Raw genomic sequence first — 25,796 nt, 5'->3', positions numbered from 1 at the left:
CTATTGGAGTGTGAAGAAATTCCATTATGGAACAAGTAGTTGTTACTAGAGACTTTTCTGTTTTAAAGAGTCAGATCCTAAAAGCTAAGGGCTATTGTTACTTATTTAAAGGATATTACGAGAGACAACAAATTAATTACATTTCAAGAAATTGGACAGAAGTTTAATGCTAAAAATATTATTTCTGAGTGTTTAATGGGCCGTATCCGAAAACACGTGGATGTCTTTAATTCAAGAAAAGAGACTGGGTCCACTTAATCATCTGTGCAAGAGGTTGACCATAATAATATAATATACGTATCGGGGAAAATTTTTTTTAAATGTGTATAAAAAGTTGATGCTACAAAGATTTGTTACCCCTAAAATCCAGAATGTCTGGCAAAATATATTGCACCTTGGGAAAGTCCTGAGTGGCCTTATGTATGGAACAGTTATGTGAGTAATTAAGTTATTGGATCCCAAAGATAAACAGTTTTGGTATAAATTAAAATTTCGAATTTTGCCCACTGAGGATTTGATTTTTAAGATGGCAAAAGTAGCGATGTGTCGCGCCCCCTCTGCAAAACGGAAGTTGAGACTCATGAGCATTTATTTATGTACTGTACATACACTCAAGATGCGTGGATTTGGTGTAATAGTATACAAATGCTTCGTCAGATCTGGAAGGCAAGATGTGATATTGTTTCCGACAATGTATCAAATAATGTTGAAATTCTTGTACTGTTCAAACAAAGTTTGAAATGGTTTCTGTCAATGCAAACGAGCAGACTAGGAGAAGAGCTATTCGATGCAATTTATGGTAAAAAGATATCTTCGTTCATGTAAAGATAATTGAGTCTAGTATTTCTTTTTTTATTGACACATTATGATGTATAAACGGGGTCTTATTCTCTCATTACACACAATTTAAACTTTGTTATGTTGTATGTTTTTTTCCTTACCTTTTTTATTTTGAGAAATCAGTTGTAACCTATTTCGTTTCATCTTTCTAATATTATCGAATTTCCTATAGTTTATTTTATCTGTAAATGATGTTTAATTTTTGCGTTTATCCTTCGTTTCATAAGTGATCAAACGAATGATTTCCTCTTGTACTTACATGGAATGAATAAGAGAGAATTTCGAATTTCGAAGAATTTCGTCTTGAGCCCTCCCTTTTCAAGATGTCTGCAAGGTTCGAAACCAATTGGACATTTACCTCACGATATATAATGCTTTGAAAAGTGCACATTTAATTTCAGCCTACTGGATACGTACAATACAAATGGAAGTTGTGTTCATCGAGAAAAGTTATTGGCTCTTTCGCAAGAAAGACATTCTTTTTAATCCGTTTTTGGCTTTTTGGCATCTTTGCGACAAAGGTACTCTTTTCCTTCTTTTTTTTGGTTGGTTGTTTGCAATTTTGCGAAAAAGGCATTCTTTTTGTTCTCTTTTTGGCTTTTTCGCAACTTTGCTAAAAATGCATTCTTTTGTTCTTTTTTGGCTTTTTCGTAACTTTGCGATAAATCCATTCTTTTTCTTCCTCTTTTGGCTTTTTCGCAATTTTGCGAAAAATGCATTCTTGTTCTTTTTTTCTTCCTTCTTCTTGCTCTTTGCATCTTTGTCATTCAACTCACATCATTGAAGGACCTTAGTTCAAAGATGTGCATAGAACAGTGACGTCATGATGACGTCATCAAGTGATTTTATTGTATTTTTAATACTTATTTCAGCCAATTGACTTTGTACACGTATTCGAGCCAAAAGTTTTGTAACTTTGTAATGTTTGATCATTGACAAAGTGATAGTCAACAAAGACCCTGATGCAAGTTTGATTGAAAATGAATGGTGTCATGATGACGTCATCAACTTATGTTTTACTGATTTTTCTATATTTTATTTTCCCCATCGGTTTTGTACACGTTTTTTTACTTGGGATGAAATCTGTAAACTATAAAGCCTTTTATTTCGTAAAGGACTGGTTTTGTCTGGTTGAAATTTTGCAGATGACTAGAAAGGAAAGTGTTACAGACGAATGTTGACCTGCTGTGCTGGTGACGTCATCAGGGGATAAGTCACGTGACGTTAAGTGTGCACTGTTTGGGGCACTCCTAAAGTAGATGTCCGATCGGATGCAAATCTTGAAGATATCTTGAAAAGGGTATGCTTTAGACGATTGACACGCGTATATTGCCCTCCCATGATGATGACGTCATCACGGGACAAGTCATGTGACATTAAAACTGATCTCTTGAAGCACATCTTTTTGGTTAAAATTATATATGTAAGTTTATTATTATGAATATTCTCAAACATTTTGTGCTATGCCCACAGAGCACTTTTCTTCACAAGCACAAAAAGGCGAAAAAGCCCTGTGTTCTGTCCTTGAGACAGACGCATTTCCTCTAGTTTTTGGCTTTTTCGCATTTTGCGAAAAAGGCAGTCTTTTTGTTCTTTTCTTCTGATGATGATGATGAGCACCCAAATCCCCTTTGTTTTGTGCACGTTTCTTCCATCCCCCACTTTAGTCCCTTAGCAACTTTGGATCTTTTATCAAACTTACATCATTGAAGGACCCTTGTCTAAAAATGTGCACAGAAAAATGACGTCACGATGACGTCATCATGTGATTTATTATTAATATTTCAAAAATCTATTTCAGCCCTTTGACTTTGTACACGTTTTCAAGGCACGATTTGGAATATTTTGCGATCCTCAGTCGTCATTAAAGTTACAGACGGCAGAGACCATGATGCAAAATCGTTGAGTAATTTAAGACGTCTTGACGCCAGACTTCGATACTCTTATAGGTCAGACTAGTTATATATTAGGTTCTTGCTTTTAGCACACAAGCTGGAAAAGGTCCAAGAAGAAAATCGCCACAATGACGTCATAATATATGTCACGTGACTTGACGTTAAATCTTTATCTTTCAAAGCCTCATATCTCCTAAAGGAAATGTCCAATCGAGTTCAAATCTTGCAGATATCTTCAAAAGAGAGTGCTCTAGAGCAATATTGACCTTATGTAATCATGACGTCATCAAAAGACAAGTCACGTGACATTAAAGGTGCACTCTTTAAAGCTCATATCTCCTGAAGTACACGTCCGATCGGGTTCAAGCCTTGCAGATATTGTGAAAAAGGAGTGGTTTAAAGGATGTTGACCTTATCTGATGATGGTGTCAACAGGAGACAAGTCACGTGACATTAAGGCTCCAACCTTTAAGGCACTATATTTTCAAAAGCAGATGTCAGATCGGGTTCAAAATGTAGATATCTTGAAAAGGGATTCCTTAAGAGGAATATTGACCTCATGTGAAGATGACGTCATCAGGAGACAAGTCACGTGACATTAGAGGTGCACTCTTTAAAACTCATATCTCCTGAAGTACACGTCCGATCGGGTTCAAGCCTTGCAGATCTCTTGGAAAGGAAGAGTTTTCGACAAACGTTGACCTGATGTGGTAAGGACTTCATCGTGTGACTAGTTACGGACATTAAAAGTACATTCTTTACAAGCCCACATCTTGTAAACTACATGTCTGATCGGGTTGAAATTTGGTAGATAGATTTGGCAAGTGTTATAGACAAGGTGACATTATGTAAAGGGTGCAAACTTTAATTCTATGTATCTCCTAATGCCCAAAAGGGTGAAATTCAAATGTGGCAGTATCTCAGTAGCACAACACTTCTAGACAGGTGGTACTCGTTACATGCCTCTTTGACCAATAGGGTGTCGTGATTTGCCACATGCATGCGCACGTCAAGCCGAGGAATGTGGGAGTGCGGTGCCACCGCAGTTTAGTTTCGGACCCGATTGCATCTAAATTGCTCAGAACTTTATTTATTCTAAATAATTGTTAAAATTGCATTTAATTTTTAATCTTACATTTTGTGTATTTGAACTTTAACCGGGGCGATGGATTGTACAGTCCTTTCCACAACCCCTGACATTGTCAGAAATTGATAACAATAATAACTGGCATTCCTTGGCACGCCAGCTATTCATTGCCTTATTTCTTCAATTCCAAAATTCCATGGCTCTAGGAGCTCTCTAATAAATGCATCTTGATGAGTGCATTACTTTTATTCACAAGCTCGGTGGACAGCTTTTTTGGCCTACTTACGTGGGTGCATTCTGTATCACACCGGTTCACGTTTTGAAAATAAAAATGGCTCTTCATTATGTGTACAGTACAGTGTATGGCTGTTGTACATCGTGGCGCATACATCTGCCAATTGGTTTCAAACAGTGGAGACACTTATGGACAAGTTCAATTATGGACAACTAGATTAGGTGTTTGATTATTGACGGACCTAGCGCTCGTGAAGTGAAGTTGAACGTGAAGTGAAAACGACCCTAGTCAACCGTTGTCAGGTCGTTAGGTCGAAGGGGAAAACGGTTGACTCAGGAAGGGCAAAATAGCAAAAATTACAGTGAAAATAGTCGTTTACTAGTGACTGTTTTCCCAGCATTATTCTTATAACTGGTCCTCTCTGCACTGTGCTATTAAAAACAAGTTTATAGCAAATAACGACACGACCAACCCTTGGTAGGCTGGTCCCGAACAGTTGACCAGATTAGTCCAACCACCATCGACTAACGTGCGCTCAATCAGAGATGATACTATGGTTAACCTTAATCAAACTTGACCTATGTTACAACTCTCTCTACACGGCGCTGGGATTCCAAAACGCATTGTCTTCAGTATAACAAAAAACATGCCTTGGCCTTCGCAATGAAACTGTATAAAATAACTTCTGAAAAAGGAAAATATTTACACACTGTATACATTAGATAACTGAAAATATTTTTGCGAGCAAAATGCAAAGCCATTGCTACGGTGGTATCACGATCCACTGCCAACAGAATGGATGAAACTCCACATGCACGTCCAGAATGTGCACATTGGGGGCGTCTCCTCAAATTAGTCAACATAATGCAGAGCGACGAGGCAATTAAAACCTACAAAAAGTGAATAATCCAACCGAAATTCGAAAACAACAAACATGTATACCTAAAGACGGCAAACAAACATGAGCGTTTGAAGCATTGCTGGCCAAGATTTTGTCCATGTAATACAAAACCCAACCAGAAATTAAAATGACAAATCATTCCACCTCGACAAGATAAAAAAGACTTATGTAGTTAATTGGTTGATCCAGCCAATTTCAAACTATGTCCTTCCATTTGGATACAATGAATTCAATTCCACAAAGACAATGTTCTCGTTTCATTTTCAAAATTAAAGGAACAATTTTCAGATTTTCAGAGAATAAAAGCTTTACAAAATTATCCAGGAAAACAAATACAAAGCTTCCAAAACACCCAAGCAAGGGCAGTAATATTATTCACATGAATAGGAACAAAGGCCTTTGTCTGATTGGACTTAAAGATGAACAGTTACTTAATTTGCATTTACAGAACACCTGATGTAATTTGAATGCTATCACAGCATCCAGATTCGGCTTTACATTTCTCCAACCCCTTCCACTTTGCCACTCTGCTCCCCCTCCCCCACCAAGGTGATAGCAAAATGAGGGATTCGGTGGATAATCACACATCAAATGCATCAAATGCAGGGTGAGTGAAGGATGAAATAGTCCCATCTTCTCTGTCACAAGAACCTAACAAGGTTACAGTTCCCCCTTGAGGATACATGTACCTGTGTCACTTTGGAATCCCTTAACACATAAAATTAAAACACACATTTTGCTGTTGTTATGAGTTGTATGAAAATGCTGCTATCAAGAAAACTCCCTAGTTGGTCCTAATTAGTCGCAATGGCAAACACTTTTGTTCCAACTTAAATCAAATTTACCGATGCCAATACACGTAGTAACAATGCCTTGGACAATGGGAAATTTGGCTGTTGGATAATCTTTTTGGTAACCTTCGAGTGGTTTTGTCGCAAAATCGAAATGTTACAGTGAACTGAATCAGGCATTTATTCTTTTGGAAACAGGTAACTACAGCTGGACACGAGCAAACTGAACTGTTACAATGTGAAAGTTAAATCTAGCAGAATGATCTGGATTTACACTGTACAGACAGGTAGCCGGAGATGTATGAAATAGACATTCTAATAAGCAGCCTCAATGTGCAGGACTGAGGACACTACAGATTCAGCCATCAAATCACTTCGTATTTTGGTGTGTTTAAAAGTAGCACAGACTCGGAATCATACAAAAGAGTTCAAGCACTCTTGATGATTTTAGGCAAAATGATGTCACACACGTACTACCGTACTGAAATGAGTCACCAGAAAAACCTTTAGATTAAATTTAATAACAAGAAACAAAGATATTATCCCAACCAAAACATACTGACAGGATTCCCACTGCTAAGAAAGTTGTTTAACTGCGTTACTCAAAATCACGAATAATAAATGGTAGAGAGATCATTGGAAAGAGTCTGGTGTGAAGTCAGTCCAATTTACAATTACACTCAGTGACATTATTTGGCCATGACTTTTCAAAACGTTATTGATCAAGTACACAATGTATTTCATCGTTGAAGATTTCTGTACCAAAAAGAGACTCTTTCATGGATAATGAATACATAATTTAGCCAGCCATAGCTGAATAGTTTGGACACTGCAATTATTTTATGAATGCTTGCTTCTGATACAGACACCCTCAATGACATACATTCTTGAAAAAAAATAAAAGGTATGTCATGAAATAAATGACCTTACATACACCATGTACAAAGGGTCCATTTTAGCACATGACCTATTCAAAGTATACATACTGGTTTTTTATTTTAAACAGCTAGGTTTGAAAATCCAAGATAAAGCATGGCTTTCATATGGTCGTAATCAACGCCGGCAACATACAAGACGTCAAGATGCAGACAGTTATAGAAGAGACACTTTTTAACATTTCACCAAAAAAATTAATAAAATGGCATCCACAAAAATTTGCATAAAATGCCTTTTCAGGTGGAAACACCACCCCTTGGAACCAAACTGACACTCCGGTTTCGGGTATTTTGTTTATGGTCAGCTACGTTGACAATTGGGGCTGCATATGTTAATAGCAACAAGGAGAAAATGGTCACAGTGTAATACTAAGCGAGGGGGACATTGTTGTATGCCCATCATGCCAGAGTGTGTGTGTTTGTATAGGCCTACTTGGCAACTCAATGCAAACAGTTGGCAAAGTTGAACCAGGCTCAATCTTGCCAATCCTTCTGAGGCTGGTTTGCATTTGTCTGGGTTATTGATGACACTTCCGTTGGACACGTTTCCATGTCTGCATTGCACTTTGCATCTTCATTGCCTTGCTGTCTGCGCTTCTAACATTGATATGGGAACCAGGCTTATAGTCAAGTGCATTTTGGGGTATAAAATCTAAAGCATCATTTGAGCTGCATTATTTTTATGTGTGATCATTTACTGACAGAGGTACATTCAGCTTTGAGACAGGTTTACTGAGGTGTTCCACCATATTGTGTACAATTCATGTCAACAATTTCACTTTGTTACTGGAATGGGCGATTCAACATATTCTACATATATGATTTTCTTTGGGACCTCAGAGCTTCCTATCACATTCATGCACAGTTTAGCTCATGAAGCTGCAGAGGTGTGGGTTAGCCTAAGTTTGGGTTATTTGAATGTAAGAAAGTGACTTGTAGATGTCCATTTCTCATAATTTTTATTGTTGTAATTGCTTTGAGAATGCGAAACATTGTGTGCACCATCATTTGATAAAAATGTGAAGATCTACAAGCGGGCTTAGCCAAATATGTACACAGTATAACATACATGAGCATGTCAACGATCTAATTTTCAAAAATACAAGTACAGTATCCCTACATCCCGAATATCATGTTTCCACGGCAACATATTTTAAAGCAGCAAACCCGTATTTCTTGGAGAGATCCTTCTGAAATTCCTCCTTTAAAACTTTCAGACACCTATGAAAGAAACGAGATAATGGAACAGGAAATGATGTCAGTAAAGATTGGAATCCTGGAAGTGCCGTCCGACTTGTTGAGATCCTCACGTAGTTTTTCTCAGATTGACAACATCACACAAGCAAGATGTCAAGATCCCCAGGTAATTTATCATGGGATGACGACATCGTAAAAGTGGAATAACGATATTATTTGTCAATGGGAGCATGAAGGAAGAAACATCAGCTCACACTACTGGTGCTCAATAGTCATTGTTATACCAGGGTCATAGATAGTGAACTTTTATTTGTTGTAAAGTGATCAGGTGATCTGCTACAAGTGCACAAGTATCATTCATGGCTTTGCCTCGAGTGCCATTTGCCCCCTAAGGTGTACAAAACACCCTGGACTCCTACACCGCAGGCAAAATTTGTTAAATCATCCACAACTGAATTAGCTAGCAATGGCACATCAGTACTGAACTAATCCAATGGAGTGGATTAAACGTGGATGAATCACAAGTGCATGTCAGCATGAGCTGGGTGCAAATGCAAAATGACAGAGCCAGTAGTGTGTCCCATCATGGAAATGTGGTAAATGGTACCCAACAGTGCCCCACTAGATACAAAACCACACAGTGAACATCGGCAATAATTGCTCAGATGTACAGCAGCCCTTTTCTAGCCTGACTTCATATACTGTGGCATAGACTGATCCTTCCAATGCCTGGAACATATTCAACAGTTTCCATTAGAGTACTATAAATAGCGGACTAGCCAATATGAAATTTTCACTCAGGATGGCATATAAAGTTAATCATGATAGATAAGTCAGTCATTATGTGGGATACCATAGAAAAAGTAATTGGATGCTTAAAAAAATGAAACAAGTCCTTGAAATGGCACACAAAGTAAGCCGCAAACCCCTTAATCAGCCAATTTTGACAAATTGCAGTACATGCAAATCCTATACGCTACATTTGACTTGTCAGTTTTAGATCCAATGATCTTCCATTTTCAGTGCAAAATGGAAGAGAATTTAACTGAAATCCTCAATGAACAGAATTTAGCTTTGTAGGGAAAAGTCTAAACAGACAAACAAAACATTATTTGTTTCTTCAAAACTGCAGAAAAGTTGTTGGTTCCAAGCAAAGTATACAGCAAGCAATGGTATTCTTCACTTAGAATTCTATGGCAAAATATTTTCACAACTCCCTTTATTTTCAGTTTACATCCCCTTTACGATGCATATGCTGAAGTAGATTTTTGTTTGACATAGTTCCCATATTTGAAACAGAATTCAGGATTTCTTCTTGGAGAGTGAATGTTTTGAACCAGAAAGCCACTTGCTCCTGGTTTAAAACTAACTGATATACACGATACAGTATAAGTTAAAATACTCACGTCCGATAGAGATCGCTTGAGCGAAACTTGGCTATGTCAAAACTTGGTGTGTGGGGCATGTGTATGACGAATGCATTGGGTAGGACAATGAATTCATACCTAGCAAGAGACACACAATGATCAACTCAAAGTTTAGGTAACACCTCTATAAAAATAGTCTGACCTTGAAGAAGTTCATAAGAACCTATAACAAAGAATACATCATCAATTTTAGCTTTCGAGCTAGCCTGATTGCAACCACGGAACTAACTGCAGAAAGCCATGCAGATGTAGTCCCATTGCTGACTCTTTGTTGTGGCCATTTGACTGCAAAACGAAAGGTCATGTGACCCCACAGGAAACCCCCCGTGAAAACAAACCCTAACTACATGTATGTACTGCACTTTGTGCTGCAAATAATAAACATGATAGAGCAAATTACTTGAAAGTTTGCCACACCAAAGGTACAGCATAAACTGGTTTACAGAGCCTGAAAGTAAAAGGTAACACAGTGAGCTTCTGGAACCCTCATGCGGACCACCGATGCAGATTTTATCATGGGGCCATTCTATCATGTTCAATGAATTTTTTGAAGAGTGATTCGAAATTGAAACCATCTCGAGAAACACTCATTTCAGAATGTTACCTTTATGTTCCTAAATTAATATTTTGGAAAAATCCCCTGGAGATGTGTAAAAAACAAATGTCATTAAAAACCTTACACTTCCGGCAATGTGGTTTCTACGTCTCCTTGTTCATGCACATTTGTTCACACTTCACGTACTTACGTGAAAATGAGACTGTACACTGCAAAGATTTACCTACCTGCAGTTGATGAGTTCTAGATTCAGTCGAGTTGCAAAGGTTAGATTAAACTTTAGAATATTTTGTAAATGCAGATTATTCCTTCAATTTTATTTCCTTATTTATTATTTTGATTTGTTCTGTTTTTAAGTTACCTTTTACTGAAACACTACCATAACATTTCATTCTTTATGTCACTGTTTATCTGTGTACAAGGATGCTGAATTGCACTTGTCTTAATGTATATTTGATTCTTGGAAGTGCAAGGTCAGTTTTTGGCAGAATATTTCTCTTTCAGGTCAGGTAATTTTAAAAGTTTCTAAAAATTAATATCATCGCAAATATTTTTTTCCTGAGCGATTTTTTTAAAGAAGAAAACAAAGGAAAATAATTGAAAATTCAGAAATTTCTGCATATTATTTTTCCTATCCAAGGGTTCCGGAAGCACACCTTCAGAGGCAAACTTTCAAGCTTTCTTGCTTATCTCTCAATAAAGAAGAAACTTGTGGGTGACAACATGAAATCTCGAAAAAAAATATGATTTGTGAGCAAAAGTATGTGACATTAGAATGAAAAAAGTGGGGAAATAGCCACAGAAAAAGTTGGAAATGCAGAGCAAGTTGATTTGGATTACGTATACACAGTAAGTGTAATGTGCAGGCCTACTGGACTTCACAACTCAGACACTTTCATTAGCTCAAAATTTGGACAACCCAAATTTGTATGCATTCCCTGAGGTTCAAGTTATTGAGACTTCATTGAATTGAAACATACTGGGCCTACGAGTACTCTTCAATCAGAAAAAGTAGAGGTTGTCAGAACTTGGGTGTGTCTCCACTTTCAGCTTTATCTTGGATTTTCAGAGCAGATTGCAAGTGAAATGTTCCAATCTATGGTTTTTTATCTGTCTGATGTCTCTGTGACAATAGTTGGGGTTGAACCTAGCAGGAAGGGTCTCAACCCAAGGGCTGAAGACTTTGACCCAAGGCAGAAACAATCCTTGAACACACCCTTGCTGTCCCTATGCAGCAGAACACTCACCCCTGTGCATCAACTTCCATAATCTGGGAGACTTTGTTCCAACCAAATCCCACAAATCTGAGATCATAGGTTGGGCACTCCATTTTGATGACTATGTAAGGTTCAAAATCAGGTTCCCACTGCACCTGTGGACAACAGTGAAATAATCAGTTTTTAAAAACTTTTTAAAACTTGAATATTCAAGTCATGTATCAACAAGTGTAGCTCAATGAGCTCATTTTTAAACTGCACAGTTGACTTTCTTTAAACACTGTCAACCACAAATAAGTCCCTAAAAGTGCCAGAGTTTTTTTGGCTAGTTGCAACAGGCAGAAGATTGACTGATGAAAATAAAACAACTGTCGGTGGAAACTGCAAGCTGAGGGCTTCATGCATTTGCAGTAGATGCTCATGTTACTTTTAGCCACAGGTAAGTACATGTAGGTCATACCCAGCTAAATACTCTTCGGTAATGTTTTCTAGCTTCTTCCCCATGAGGCACAATAGATTTAGCAGAATATTGGCTGCTTACAGCAGCTTTCTGGTATTCCGAATTGTTCAAGTTAAAAAAAAAATACATGTGTATTTTATATGACCTCCAGTTCCATTCCAGCGTCAAAAAATGGCTGCATATGTTTGGACAAGACTCAATGATTCATTAGTGTCCATTCAAAAGGAGGACATCACATTACAAAAAAGAGGTTTTCCCACAGTTATGACTGAAAAGTTGTTACTTAACAGAGATTGCCTCTGAATTAATAATGTTTACACATCACTGGCCATGGTAGACTCATCTTGCATAAGATGGCCCTGGAACTTGGGTTCTAATCTTTGCAATTTGACTTTGTGTAATTACATGTACATGTATTTCCGACCACTGCCCACAACCTGGCTAATCTAGAGCTGGTTGTTAAGAAAGTTTAATAGCCTTGTGGTTTCAGAATAAGAATTTTGGGTGTGTTGCCACTTTGGGAAGAAAAACTGTTCAACTAATGAGTATCCAAACAGATCAGGTTGGGGGTCAGTTTGCCTGTGTCTAACAATTTAAGAGAGTATGGTCATGTTTGTTTCACACAGATCCAGATCACGACCAGTGATCCTTTGAGAAAAGGGTTTGTGGGTACACCATGGAATCAATCTCTTTTGGGCGAGGTGTGGTTCTTGAAAGAACCGGTGAGTGTTAACTCGACGTTTCGGCCAGTGTGCTCTGGCAGTCCTCAGGAGAGTGCCAGACTGGAATGGATAGCTGGTTATAAAGGTAATCCAGAAGCGATGGAGCATGGAATGGGATTCACAGGTTGAGTGACTCGGTGTATGCCCTGTTGCGTGAAGGTGTAGGTTCCTGGAATTGTTAGGAAACCTTGGGTTTGGGTATTGGGGACCCTACTGCCCAGGAGTGGGTGTCTGCTTGGGTGCTAGTAGAAGGTGCCAGATGTCGTTGAGCTTGAAACCGATGTCTTGGGGTACGGTGTTGTGCCGGAAAATCTTGATGGCTTCTCGGAGTTTCCTTGGAAGCTCTGTCCCATTCGATGCAGTGGTCCGTGGAGAGTGCATGTTTGATGATGGCTGACTTGTCGTATTCCCCTGGTCGGCCATGCAAGCAGTGTTCTTGGAGTCTGGTGGGGAGGTTCCTTCCGGTTTCCCCGATGTATACTTGGCCTGGCATGCTTCTTTGGTAAGCACATTGGTGAATAGCGACACCAAATCGAAGCTCACCATGATGTCTGTTGGCTGGAGTGACAGGTTTCTCATGAGCTTCACCAACTAGGTGGAGTTGGAGATATGGTGTGGTGTGTTGCCGACCAGGGGCTGGAAGATGGCAGTCAGGAGGTGGGCAATCTCATACGTTGGTGAGCCCCTTGAAGACACAATGGGGTGCAGGGGGATGTCCGGCTTGTGGATCTTGGGTTGACCAAAGAATCTTGGACAGGTAGACACCGACGGGCGGAGGCGATGGTACAGGTCTGCTGGGATGGAGTCGGAGCAGTGGAGGGCAAGGAGGTAGCTGGCAATGCGTTTCTCGATGGCTTGAGTGGTGTCCTTGGGTAGGGGGCGGTAGGTGCCGGCTGTGAGGATGTCTTGTACCTTGTTGGAGTAAGCCACAAAGTTCATGACCACAGTGGTGTTGCCCTCGTCGGCCGTGATGATGTGTATGGACTTGTCGCTGCGGAGATCAAGGAGAGCTTCAACTGTGGGTCTGGTGAGGTTGGGCTTGACCGGTTTGGCGTGTAGGAGTGCTTGGTGGATCTTGACTCAGATGTTATCAGCTGCTGTCTTGTCAAGCTTCTGTATGGCAGGTTCCCTGGCTTGGATGATGTCGGCTAGGGGGAAAGCGCGTGGTGGGGTGGCAAAGTTTATGCCTAGGGACAGGACATCTGTCTAAGTGGTCAACAGGGTGCGTTGGCTGAGGCTCACAACAATGTGTCATTGGAAATCGAGATCCAGATCCGTGTTAAACAAACAGACCCTAGGATTATCCTGCCTAGCATGGATGTTGTACGGTAACTTCTTTCAAGCACGGACTATTTACCCAGTGATGTGCAACCACGAGCAGCCCCAGTGCAAACACATGTGTGACCTTGGTTTCATGCATGTTACACATTGTTATTACCCTCACAGGCGCTTTAGACTTTTCTTGAGAAAACTGCGACCACATGACACGCGTTGCAGCATGCAGCATGTATAGTGCAGCCGTGGTTATGCCGAGACGATGCGCCGACGCGGTGCTTAATCTATTCGTTTAGACGAATAAATCTTCTTCATTTATCGATTTCAAGCAGAAACGAAGTTTTAATGAGGCAAGATTTCCCAATTTTAGAAACGGTGTACCCTGACTTAAAACATTACGAGAAAACAAAGTGGTAGACAGGAATATATATTTTATTATTAGAGATAATCCAATTTAATTTCTTAACACGCATTAAACCAGCTCTGAGCTTAAGTTGCACATCCCTGGGTAAATGGTCCGTGTTCCAAGCATGCTTATCTGCTCCATGAGTAAGTAGTCCTCATCAGCAAAGTGAGAGAGGCTGCTATGTGATTGTTTTAATGAACATCTCTTGTTCACACACAGAGCTCCTACCTGGTAGGGAGTTGTGGCTGTCCGCCACTTAGCAAAGTTGGTGGGGGCGTGGCCCTTCTGCCACACATGGTAACGGAATGTAAATAAGGTGCCCATGTCCAGCATGTGCAAGAGTTCTGCCTTGGATTTGGGGAAAGTCAGGCGGTAACGTAGTGTCTCAAAGGCTGGGACTACTAAAGCCTGTTGAACATTTGAAAGGTAAAAACAAACATTCCCCTTTAGTTAATTCAGTCACATTGTCAATTTAATTCTGCTGCATTAAAGTTTGAAGTAACCTTAAATGTAGCTGAGATGGTTTCAGGAATGTTCAGATGTTGTGAGCCAAACGATCAGTGATAATGATAATATTTTAGCATTTTTGAATTACAGACACTATGCACCTTATACATGCTTTGATATAATTATTATATGCCATATAGAATTAAGGATGTCCTGATATCTGGATTTCCACTTTTTATTTTGAGAGCAAAAGCAGTCAACTTCTTCCATATTCAATTACATACATAACTGGTGAAATAGTTGTATTTCTCATCAACTCTAACCTTCCAAATCTTTTCAATCTGATTGGCAAGTTCAGCGGGAATTGTCAGGATTGTGGAAAAAGTTAAACTTTCTTGACAATTGCTATCATAAAGAATGCCCCATATAGGTTCCTGAAAAGAGGTGGGCTTGGAGATTAAAAAAAGGTATAGAAAAAGTTGTGGTTGGAGTTAAACACAAAGCTGACCTTCTTAGATGACTTCATGTCCATCATATCAATGGCTTTCCTCAGGTATGAATACAATCCATACATCGGCAGAAAGTCGATATCAGACAAGAAGACATACGGAGTGTTGGTCTGCTTCAAAGCAGTGTTGCGAAGGTAATTCACAGGGTAGAATTGCTACAGACAGATAATTAAACTTGATTACTGCTAAACATTATCTCCTTAAATGGCAGTAAAAGTAATAATACAAATGCTCAACAAAAAGAAGACAGATTGCAAAAAGGTGCATCTGAAGGATTCCATAAAAACAGTTCTATTGCATGCAACTTCATTCCTCAAAGCCATGTTGATATTTTAGCAGCGCAGTAGCCTAGGTACAATTGTTATATGATCAAAACCATTTTTTGAGTCAGAGGCCTTTAAAAGAATTTTTAACAATGCAAATCAATGGGAACAAAAACCAACAGTTTCACCAGCACAGTGGCCATTACATCATCACCAAAACTGAGTGACACATCAGAACAAGAAGTCCAGTTTTCTCTCTCTATTATGCAAACTAAAAACCAAATTAAAGTACAATACCACCACAACTAACACGCCTGGCTAGCTGGGTCCACAAAAAAGTTTGTTATAGTGGTTGCTGGGTAGAGTCAATTCTCAGTAAAACAAACTTAGATACAACAAGATTCCAATTAAGATGTTTTGCCAGTCCCGAACGAAAGTGTGTACATTTCAATGAGGAAAAAATCTCAAATATGAGCTTGGGTGGTACGGGATTTATGTTAAGACAAAACTTTTTTCAGTGAACCTGAGTACAAGTGTATTGTTATTTAGCACGAGCATTTTGAAAACAACTCGTCAATCGCTGCACCCATTCAATAAATACAATGTCTGCTGTTGTACTCGGCACAGTGATAATGCTCACTAATCCAGGACTGCAGTTTTGGGCAGTTTAGATTCCAAAAAACGAAAAAATATTCTTTAGGGGGGTTTTTGTGCTGCCCAATCCAAACAAAGATGGCAGACAATTGGCACTTGCAATTTCCGGGCCATCAGGGGACCCAAATAAAAAACATCTGTTACCAACTGCCCACCAAAACATGAAAAAGAGAATCTTGAGCAAAATGCCCCTACTGTACATCACTTATTAATATAAATTTCATGTTTCAAAAGGGATAGGCCATGCTGGGAAGATTTCTTGTAAAACGTGCATCAACACATAAAACAAACATACATATAACAAGAAAACACATCTCCATAATTTCAAAATATGAATGCATAAAAATATGTTAAAAATTATAGTTTTCACAACCTTATTTCACTCCCTTCTCGAAGCAAAAGCTAAACAATAGCCGTTAGGTACCAAAAGTTGTCTGAAGAAATTCCCAACAATCGTGACGTCATAAGACAGAGTCCTTTATCCGGTGACTGTTTACTGTTACGTAACAACACGTTGACATGTATGTAATGCAGAAGCATTAGCATGTGCCATCATGTCAGACTCAAGCAATGATAATTCCAGCGTTGATGCTTTTTCAGCAATCAATTGTCATGTTGGTCTTATTCATTTGACAAAGAAAGGGACACTGAAGGAGCTAATGAGGCACAAGACATATTGCCTTATCAGTTTGAGACCAGAATATACTCGGGAACAGATTTTGCAACTCGAGGCTGTTGGGTACGGGCATGGCGGCGACCCGGAGGATCAACAACAAAACACTGACTAATTTTGGATTTTTGCCCTGCCCGACGTGTATTACAACACTGTATATTTACTGTTTGCCCCCGAAGGCTTGTGAGAAAACCAACAACCATACTCGTGTGGGACTCAAGCCCATGACCTCCTGCTTACTAGTTCAGACGGCTTTACCACTCGACCGACAAGCTTGCCGGTGTCGGCTGGCTAGTTAGAGTCAGATGTAGCAGCGGGTACTGCGAACAACTGTTTCCAAGGATGGAAGGATGGCAAGCACGGTGGTCCCCTGCACAAATCCATCCTCGGAAAAACACTGGCTGGTAATGATTTGTTAATGCACCATAATAAAAATTTGGCTTTCTGAAGAGACGTAATTGTCCTATCATTGGCTATTCAATAGCTGCTTTTGCTGATGTTTGTTTGATAAATCCTGTTTTAAGGTGAAACACGCACGTATTATCGTCGACAAACGGCAAAACCAGATGATGCGAAACAGGTTGATGTTGGGTTGGGATTTATCTTTAGGGCCTACTGCCTACTGGGAAAGCTACATTGCCTTCCTTGTCTTTCATCTGTTTTGCCATTTTGGTTGTTTTGTTGTGTGTTTCAGTGATTTTGGGGGTAGTTTTTTGTTCATGGTTATAGGCGAGCCTACTTTGTCAAAGTTGGTATTCCATTCCGTCAATTTTTTCACTGTGCACTGTGAGTTGCTTGCTTGAACCGATCAACTTTCTTGGCAGAACTATGCATTCTGGTCTGGAAAGTCTAGTCCGTCTTATGACGTCACATTTTTGCCAAGATTTGTCTGCTGCCCTCATTGACCCATTTCGATCAAATTTTGCACAGAGCCCAGGCAGAGACTGAAAAAAATGCCAAGTTTTGCTGATTTAATGACATAAAAGAGGGGTTAATCCAACTTTTTGCTCATAAAACGGTTGAAAATTATCATATAACGTCAATTTAACCCTACATGGCCTATCCCCTTTAAAATCTGTTACTGCCCTACCCATATAGGTCTCTTTGGAAGTGAAGTGTAAAAGTTCTAAATCTCTCTAAAACACATTACCTATGCCCTCTACTATCCACACAAAAATTCAACGGTTTCCTTCACTTTGTACAAGTAGAAAATTGCATTTCTGTCGTCGATCACCAATTAAGTTGCTAATGTCCTTACTTGCGCATACTTTTTATTAAAGATAAGGTTCCAGAAAATATAAATAGTTTAGTAAGTCCCCTGACTTTTGTGTCAATGGGAGTCGACTGTATAGAGATTTTCAGTCTCTGATGCACAAGTTTCCAGCTCCAGACCATTCACTGAATAAGGATTTTAGGCCAAAAATCAGTAAAGTGCATAAAACATTTTTGAGTCAAGAGGCATGTTCCATATACTCAATTGTTCAGTATAGTGATGCCATAATAGTGGCATTGTACTGTACTTAAATAAAGGTCTTAAGACTCATTTTGAGGGATCTGGTCAGAAATTTGGAAGAGCAAGGTTGTTTTTCAACAGTACATTAACATTCTCGCTCTGAGGTTGTTTCATTTATTGCACTCACATCTGGGCGAGGGGGCAACCCTCCCTTCACTTTGTACAGGGATTTTTATTCTCCTTATTTTTGGCCTTTTCTGCATAGTGTGGGAGATATTCCTAGCAAATGATCAGCTAAATTTCAGGAATATTTGGTGTAAAGGCTAAGAGTTCGGTCAATAATTCAGATTTTCCCCATAGATGATAACACTATTTTTGCCCCCTTGAGTCCCAAGTGTAAAATATGGATTAACCACTAACTGACCAATCCGAGAGAAGAACCAAGACTCAGTGATGTCACCCCGATTGTGAGAATCCTGGAAAACAGAGGTTTCCGAAACCAAAAAATTGTGTTTATGAGACAGACTTTAGTTTTCTTACCCCCTCTTTGTAGACTACATGATAGCCCACATTCTTGCGCTTCATCAATACATCAGAGCTAAGTGTGAAGCGTAGGAACTGCTGAGCCTCAGCATCAGACATGTACAGGGCCAAGCTGATGGGACCTGATAGATACAACATTCACGTACATCAGATCAATCAACAAAATATTACAACAGGCAGAGGGTTTTTACAGTGAAGTTTTCACACTCTACTCTTGCTGTGGAAGCAAGCATTTTGCAAAACCTCTTCACATTTCTGATTTTATGCAGACCAAGTACGAGAAACTGTTTTTGTCTCTGTCACAGCTGGAATTTCCATCCTACATATTCTACAGAAGACGCCCTTCACTGTTTACAGAGAAGCTCTTCCCTCCCTCTTGGACCTCAATAGGGGTGCCACTGATATAACAGAGCAGGCCGTTTTTTGGCCACTAACATTTCAGCAACCAATTTACCGTAACATTTTGCTATGATTTTACTGACATTTAATCAGTTCCTCTCTACTGAGGTTTCTCATGGACACAGACTGTTTGATTAACCCTTCCTAGAGCCACAAATATGAAAGTTGTGTAATTTTCCTCTGTAGTTTCAGTGATATGTTGGTCAAATGACTTCTGTTCAGAAGTCAAATGACTCTGTAGTTTCAGTGATATGTTGGTTAAATGACTTCTGTTCAGAAGTCAAATGACTCTGTAGTTTCAGTGATATGTTGGTCAAATGACTTCTGTTCAGAAGTCAAATGACTCTGTAGTTTCAGTGATATGTTGGTCAAATGACTTCTGTTCAGAAGTCAAATGACTCTGTAGTTTCAGTGATATGTTGGTCAAATGACTTCTGTACAAAAGTCAAATGACTCTGTAGTTTCAGTGATATGTTGGTCAAATGACTTCTGTTCAGACTATTACTCTTTGCTAATTTGTGCATCAGTCCTTTGAAAGAAGTTACTAGAAATTAGGTGTTGATTTGTTGGTTTAGATTTTTGAAGTCTGTCTTTAATATATCATGGTATAATCATAGTGTGTCATAATACATTCAGTTTTTTTAAATACTGCATGAAGTTGATACATGAATTAATCCCGACTGATGATGTCATAATAACGTCATCCTTTTTTTTTTATTGATTTTTGTATATTTTAGTTTCCCATTAAACATTTCAAAATTCGAAACAGCTCTGCGGTTGTTGCTGTGACAACCACTACCTCCAGTTATTTTTTATTTTTTTAACTTGTTGAAAAAATTTTCAGGCTTGCTCCGAAACATGAGGGCCAGCTGGGGATCTGCGAGCAGAACTATTTCAGAGGCCCTATATTGTAAACTAATGAAAACAGATGTGCATAGCAATTTTGCATGACCATGAAAAATGAGGCTGTGATGTGTTCACCTGTAACATCTCAATCAACATACACGTAGGCCAGTACACCAGTGCATCTTCACACGTGCAGCTTTGACTTTGCCTATGCTTGCATGACTTTGAAAATGTGCATTTCCAGAAAATAGGGTAAATATATGTGTCTACATCATAAAATTCTTCCTCTGGCTCAGAGCAGAATACAATAGCTGAAATTGTTCTCTACCTTCCAATGGTCTTTGTTCATGATTAAAAGTTTGTAAAGTAGTAACACAGATTAATAAATACCTAGGACAGTTTTTTTGTTCCTATTGGTCAAAACAGCCACCTGACAGTATATTAACATTTGATAATGCCCGCTGAGAAGTGATAATGCCCCCTGCATAAATCACATGCTTGCACATGGATATGAAACAGCTTAGTAGAGTCCAATTGGTCAATAGTCTGTGTGCACACAACAGCCACATGATCACCAAGTTCATTTAAGGAGATTCTATTGGACAAGTTTGAAAAGGAATGTACCATAAAATGAATGGGTTGTTTGAGAAAATAAAAGTAAAATTCTAGAACAAACTCACTGGAAATCTATCACATGTTGACTTTTTTTGACTTCCTGCACAAAAAAGCATTTATGAATGGGAATAAATATGTGCTTGGCCGGTGGAACAATTGTATATGACCGGCCCATCAGGAGACTGAACGCTGATAATGGCCTCGTCTGCGGCTCGTGCATTAGTCGCGTCCATTCTCCTGAGCTGGTCTTACATGCATGTTTAAGACCAGACAATTGCACGTATTTATTCCATTAATAGAAAACTTGAACTAATGCATTTTAAAGTAAAAACGAAGAATTCTGTCAGATATTCCTGGCAAAAAATTAACCCCAATTGATGAGACTTTAGATACACAAAGGATTAAACCAATAGCATCTTAATCTTTGGATAAACAATGCAAACGAACAGGCAGGCTAAAAAGGCAGTACTTTTTCTGAGTTAGAGCCTACCAACTCAGAAACTTTCCAGTGGGACGTGGAGAGCGTGGTCTTTAACCATAGCAACCATCAAAAGCATTTTCGTAGGCCAAAATTCAAATTAAAATGTGAACAAAAAGTCCAAATGAAAAATGTACTTTGAGACTTTTGCATGACTTTCCACAGAGCACGGCATCCTCTTACTATGCTCTTTTAAAAGGCACACAAAATTCTGAAAAGAACTTGGTTAAGATTTACAGACAGTTTGTTTTGTTGGTCCCAGTCTTGATAACTTTGCTGAAACCCAAACAACTGTGTTCCACTGTGTTTCAACACCGTTTAAGGAAGTTACCTAATTAATTCCTGTGACATTTTTATTCAACTTCCCACAAAAGAGACTGTTTTAAGTGCTCAAGTACTGATTGAACAAATTCTTAAAATACTGACAGAATGTCAAAGAGAACACCTCACCATCCCAGTGTTTACAGATTGATTCCAACATCTGCAGCCTGTCCATGGATAGCTGGGCAACAAGTGTAACATCATTACCATCTGGTTTCTGGGCACACAAAATGCAAATTTACAAAATCAGAATGGTCCTAACAAGGGTCACAGATGAAAATATTATACATGTACATATATGTACATGTATGTGCAGATCTATCCAGTTGCTTCATCCCATGAAACACTGAAGGGTCTTCACATATTCCAACCAATCTGCCCTATGAATGGCAACAGCATATGCATAAAAACCTCCAAGGCAAGGTACCACTGCCTCCTCATGGTCATGTTACATGCACATACTGTGCCTAGTGGTTATCTTCATTTTCCTGGGTCATTAGAACACTGAACAATGATAGAGGTGCATTTGACTGGTAATGGTAACTGTGTATATATTGATGCAAGGAAATACTGCATATTTACCGGTGTATACTGGTAGTCCAGGTAGTACAAGTGTGTTCTATGGGTGAGAATTTTCTCTCTTCGAAACTCGTAGCACTGGTCATCTTCATCTAATTTACTAAACTGTAAAGTGATATTAATAAGAAAAGGAGGTCATAAAGAATTTTTAAAAGTAATTATCAATGGTAGTTAGAAGTAAGTCATGCATGTAAAAACTGTAATGAAACACCAGCACTTCTAATCAAAATGCTGAACAGCGAAACTGGCAAGAGTGAAATTTGACTGTGCAAACCACTCAAACATCATGCTAATGCTGTAATAATTGAACTCTAGTATTCTCTGAATTCACCACAATCTTTGCTCTGGAGGTGCTAGTCAAAACCTGCAAACACATGACCCGGGATCTTTCCACAATGTTTCAAACTCCTCCACCACAGCTACTGTGGGCCTAAGCCCTCATGTCCAATCCTTTTATTTTCTTCAATCTTTACACTGTATTTGCAACCAGATTAGTGACCAGAAAATGAATAAACATAATACACAATATGAAGTGCATTCCATGTCTTGTATTATTATGTTAATTATTTATTTTAGAGCCATGATGTGTATCTCTCTGTTGTTAAAGGTTGAGTGATTTTTTTGACGTTTTGGAACAAGTGTGTGTGAGGGGTTTGATTGGCCTGTAGACAGCTGATGTGTGGGGATGAAAGGAAAAAGCAAGCTAAGAGGGAGAAGGCAAACATCGGTAGCAAGCACACCACAATTTTCGAAATTCTCTGAGAAATGCTTGAGCCCGTGAGTTTTCCAGGCAAAGAACTGGCCCTGCACACATAAGTTGAACTATTATTATTAATTTTGTGTAAATACTGAATTTGATACATGTATTAGATTTTGAAGTGAATTTCCATAACTTTGTATTTGTCATGATGAAAAGATGCCTGATTTCGACATATGAAGAATGATTATGGTCTAGAAATACAAGATTCTTGCTTTTAACCCCTTCACGGCGGGATTATTTTGACCACGACTGCTGGGCTGTGGTATGCCCTGACTGGAAGGCTTTGTCCAGCAGCAGGCCCCATTGAACCAGCAACTGCATGGTGAATAGACTGTGCGTGTGGTATGCACTAATCCTCTCACAATGGTGCGGTAGTAGCAGTCCTCCTAGCGAAGGGGTTAAAGAGATCAGAATAATTTGCGTTTCACTGATAAAGGAATTGACGTTTGTTTTTAACTTGTGCGGAAGAAGTTTAATTTGATATTTTGCTCAGATTTCCTAAACTTGACTTCGTAGCCACGTTATAGTTAAAGAAATGCTTAACCACTTCCTGCCGGGGCAGTTATTAATGTTGATGATGCTGGACGGGATATTTATTTTTTTTTTTCTGTTTTCAAAATTCTTTAAACTGGCTCATCGCTGCAGTGGTGAAGTGCTTTTGTCTCAGGTGGTAATCCGCTCGCTCTAAATGCCCAAAACCGTGGTATACTGTTTCAAAACAAGGCTGGATTATCTCCACTTTTGAGAGTGAAAAAATGACGGTAATGCCCAGCAGCCTGGTCTTTTGTTCCGAGTCCAGTATTTTGTTACAAGGCCCTGTTCCCTTTGTCCGAGTTTGGAGACCCCAGCCATGCATATAAAGCATACATGTACGTGTCCGGATCCGGAATCCCCAGCGGGAAGTGGTTAACACTGAAATTTTCAGATGGCTTTTAAATGGGACATAAGATGTCAATGAGCCACTGACGGGTGCCATTGAGGATACCGCTGACTGGCAGTGAGTCCACCACTGGGCCAGCTCCTCTAGTGACATCAGTCACAAACGACGAAGTTCACTGTGATTTGATGCATTTGAGGAGGGAGTTCATTTTAACTTTGCTTAACTATTTAGACTTATTATTTTTTGCTCGTTTTTTTTTAATTGAATTTAAATTTATTAAAATTTGTTGACCTATTGTACTAGTCATTTGGATTTTTTGGCTCTCCAACTTAACTTTGGATTGGTCATGGCAGCAGACGTCCTGGTGTTTTCTTTTTTCTTTTTTTTTATAAAGTACTGCACAGCTAACCAAGCGCGTGTGACAGTGGGATGAGTCTTCTGGAGAATACCTACCCAAACAGTCACTACATATGCAAATTTCCCATGCACCTATAGTTTTTCTCTAAAAAGACTTGATCATCCGTGGTGCCCCCTGACCTCCCACTATGCTTTGCAGTTACTCTGCCATGTTTGTCCTTCTTTTCGAAAGCGATTAAAGATGTCCGAGCTGGGGCAGGGAGGACTGTTTGGGTAGGTGTTCTCTAGTAGACTCCACCCACTGTCACGCGCGCTTGCTTAGCTGCACAGTACTTTATAAAAAAAAAAAAAAGAAAACACTACACCACACTAGCTGTGTGGGAGGACTCTACCTACCCAAACAATCACTACACATGTAGAGTGGCACCAGTCTACGTGGGGGGGGTTGGCTACAAAATATGTAATGTCGTAAAAGGATAAATGCCCACCTAACAAGGTCAGATATGTGCATCAATAATGATGACAAACCTGTATGATAAGGGAGGTCGGGAACTTAACTCCCTCTAATATTGTCTTCAGGATGCATTGCTATCTGTCCTTGCTGCAGGAGTCTGTGCAGCGGACCGTACGATCATCCTGCCATGTAGAGAGTCACTTTGCAGGATGCCCCTCAGTAGCAAGAGGTAAAGGTAGAGAGAGAGTTTTTGACATGCAGCCTTGCAGAAGTCTACAGTAGAAAGCCCTTGAAATTAAGGCCCAGATGTACATGTAGACACCTGCTCTTACATCATGGGCCCAACGATGTTGCATTGACTATGTTCCTCAGTGCATGATGACCCATCTGGCTGGGTGAATGTGAAGGCCAACAACGTCCGGCGGGTGATGGGGTCTCTTGCTGGTGGGCGATGGAGCCTTGTGGTAGTGAGGAATCATTGGGTGCCTGTCCCTGTCCAGTGCTTTGCTTTACTAATTCAGTATCTGGACTGGGCACCAGAGTTTGTACATAATGTCTCCAGTGTGTGAGGCAATCGAGAGTACAAATATATCTGACGGCTCAAATGATGAGGTGACACTTTTTTGTCAAAAAGCTGATAGACAGGATGAGGCTGAAATTATGCAGCCACCAGCAAGAGTGAGCTTTGGCAAACAGAGTGGACTTGGAGTATATTGTCCTATGGAGGCACCCACAGCCAGGAGGAAGGCTGGGTTGGTGCAGGCACACCATAGGGAGATGTCAATGAGGGGCTCAAACTAAGGGGGGCAATAAGCAAGTGGAGGGCTTTTGCTTAGGTCCCCAGACATGAGCAGCTGCTTGGTATGAAGATGGTCATTGGACATACCACACAGGAGATGACGAAGGGCCATATCATTAGAGATGCACTTGTTTCCAAACCAATTGTATATAGAGGCCATGGATGATCTGTAGAAGCAGACCATAGAAACCTCTCCACAGTGGAAAAGGTAGATGAGGAAATCCGATGACAAACAGATGACAAACAGATCAGATGACAAACAGAGAAGTGCTGTACCCATGTGGACATGGCTGCAGCATCGTCAGAAAATTCTGCAGAGCAGAAGGATCGTTGGACGATATCCAATACTGTATAATACTGCAAGATCCCTCACTTGGGCTGCTGGGAGGAGATCCAGTCTGATCAGGATATACAGCTAGTGAACCAACAGTCTGTTCTGTCCGGGGAACCAAGGCTGAAGCTGCCAGAGCGGGGCGATTTCCGGTAGCGTTTGTGCTGTATCTCAGGGAGGACCAGAGGGATCAGAGAGGAAGAGGGAAAGCATACGCTAGTAAGGAGGCCTGATTGATCTGCAGATAAAGCAATCCTGGCCTATGTCTACAAATATGGTGCTCTGGTGGAAAACACCAAGAGCAAGGTCTTGTCCGCTGATGAGAAGAACTCAATGTGAGTACATAAGGAAGTGTTCTGACTATGCCAAGGAGCAGAGTCCAGTGGGTTGTTGTGAGATCACAACCACTATCATATTATCCGGTCTTGCGATATGTTGATCGCATGGTCTTTTATCCATTATAAGGTTCTCATGTCAGGATGCCAAACTGG

General features: G+C 39.7%; 2 protein-coding genes across 3 annotated transcripts in view; one reads left to right on the top strand and one right to left on the bottom strand.

Moving 5' to 3' along the window:
• tbck (TBC1 domain containing kinase) overlaps positions 1-25,796 on the top strand; it is a 195,990-nt gene that overhangs the window by 73,919 nt on the left and 96,275 nt on the right. The window lies entirely within an intron of this gene.
• Positions 4,414-25,796, bottom strand: part of LOC147800087 (xylosyl- and glucuronyltransferase LARGE1-like) — a 70,079-nt gene continuing 48,696 nt past the window's right edge. For both annotated transcript variants that reach the window (XM_087132805.1, XM_087132804.1), the window contains exons 11-18: positions 21,728-21,829; positions 21,275-21,362; positions 18,484-18,608; positions 14,900-15,055; positions 14,173-14,352; positions 11,112-11,236; positions 9,288-9,386; positions 4,414-7,905 (exon numbers count right to left, since the gene is read on the bottom strand). In XM_087132805.1, the coding sequence (XP_086988931.1) occupies positions 7,815-7,905; positions 9,288-9,386; positions 11,112-11,236; positions 14,173-14,352; positions 14,900-15,055; positions 18,484-18,608; positions 21,275-21,362; positions 21,728-21,829 (966 nt within the window). In that variant the 3' untranslated portion in view covers positions 4,414-7,814. The remainder of the gene's footprint in view (positions 7,906-9,287; positions 9,387-11,111; positions 11,237-14,172; positions 14,353-14,899; positions 15,056-18,483; positions 18,609-21,274; positions 21,363-21,727; positions 21,830-25,796) is intronic.

Source organism: Acanthaster planci, linkage group LG02 (genome assembly GCF_054643075.1).
Source record: "Acanthaster planci isolate LZ-2023a linkage group LG02, COTS_SCS, whole genome shotgun sequence".
NCBI lineage: Eukaryota > Metazoa > Echinodermata > Asteroidea > Valvatida > Acanthasteridae > Acanthaster > Acanthaster planci.
This window is presented reverse-complemented; position numbering and strand designations above follow the sequence as displayed.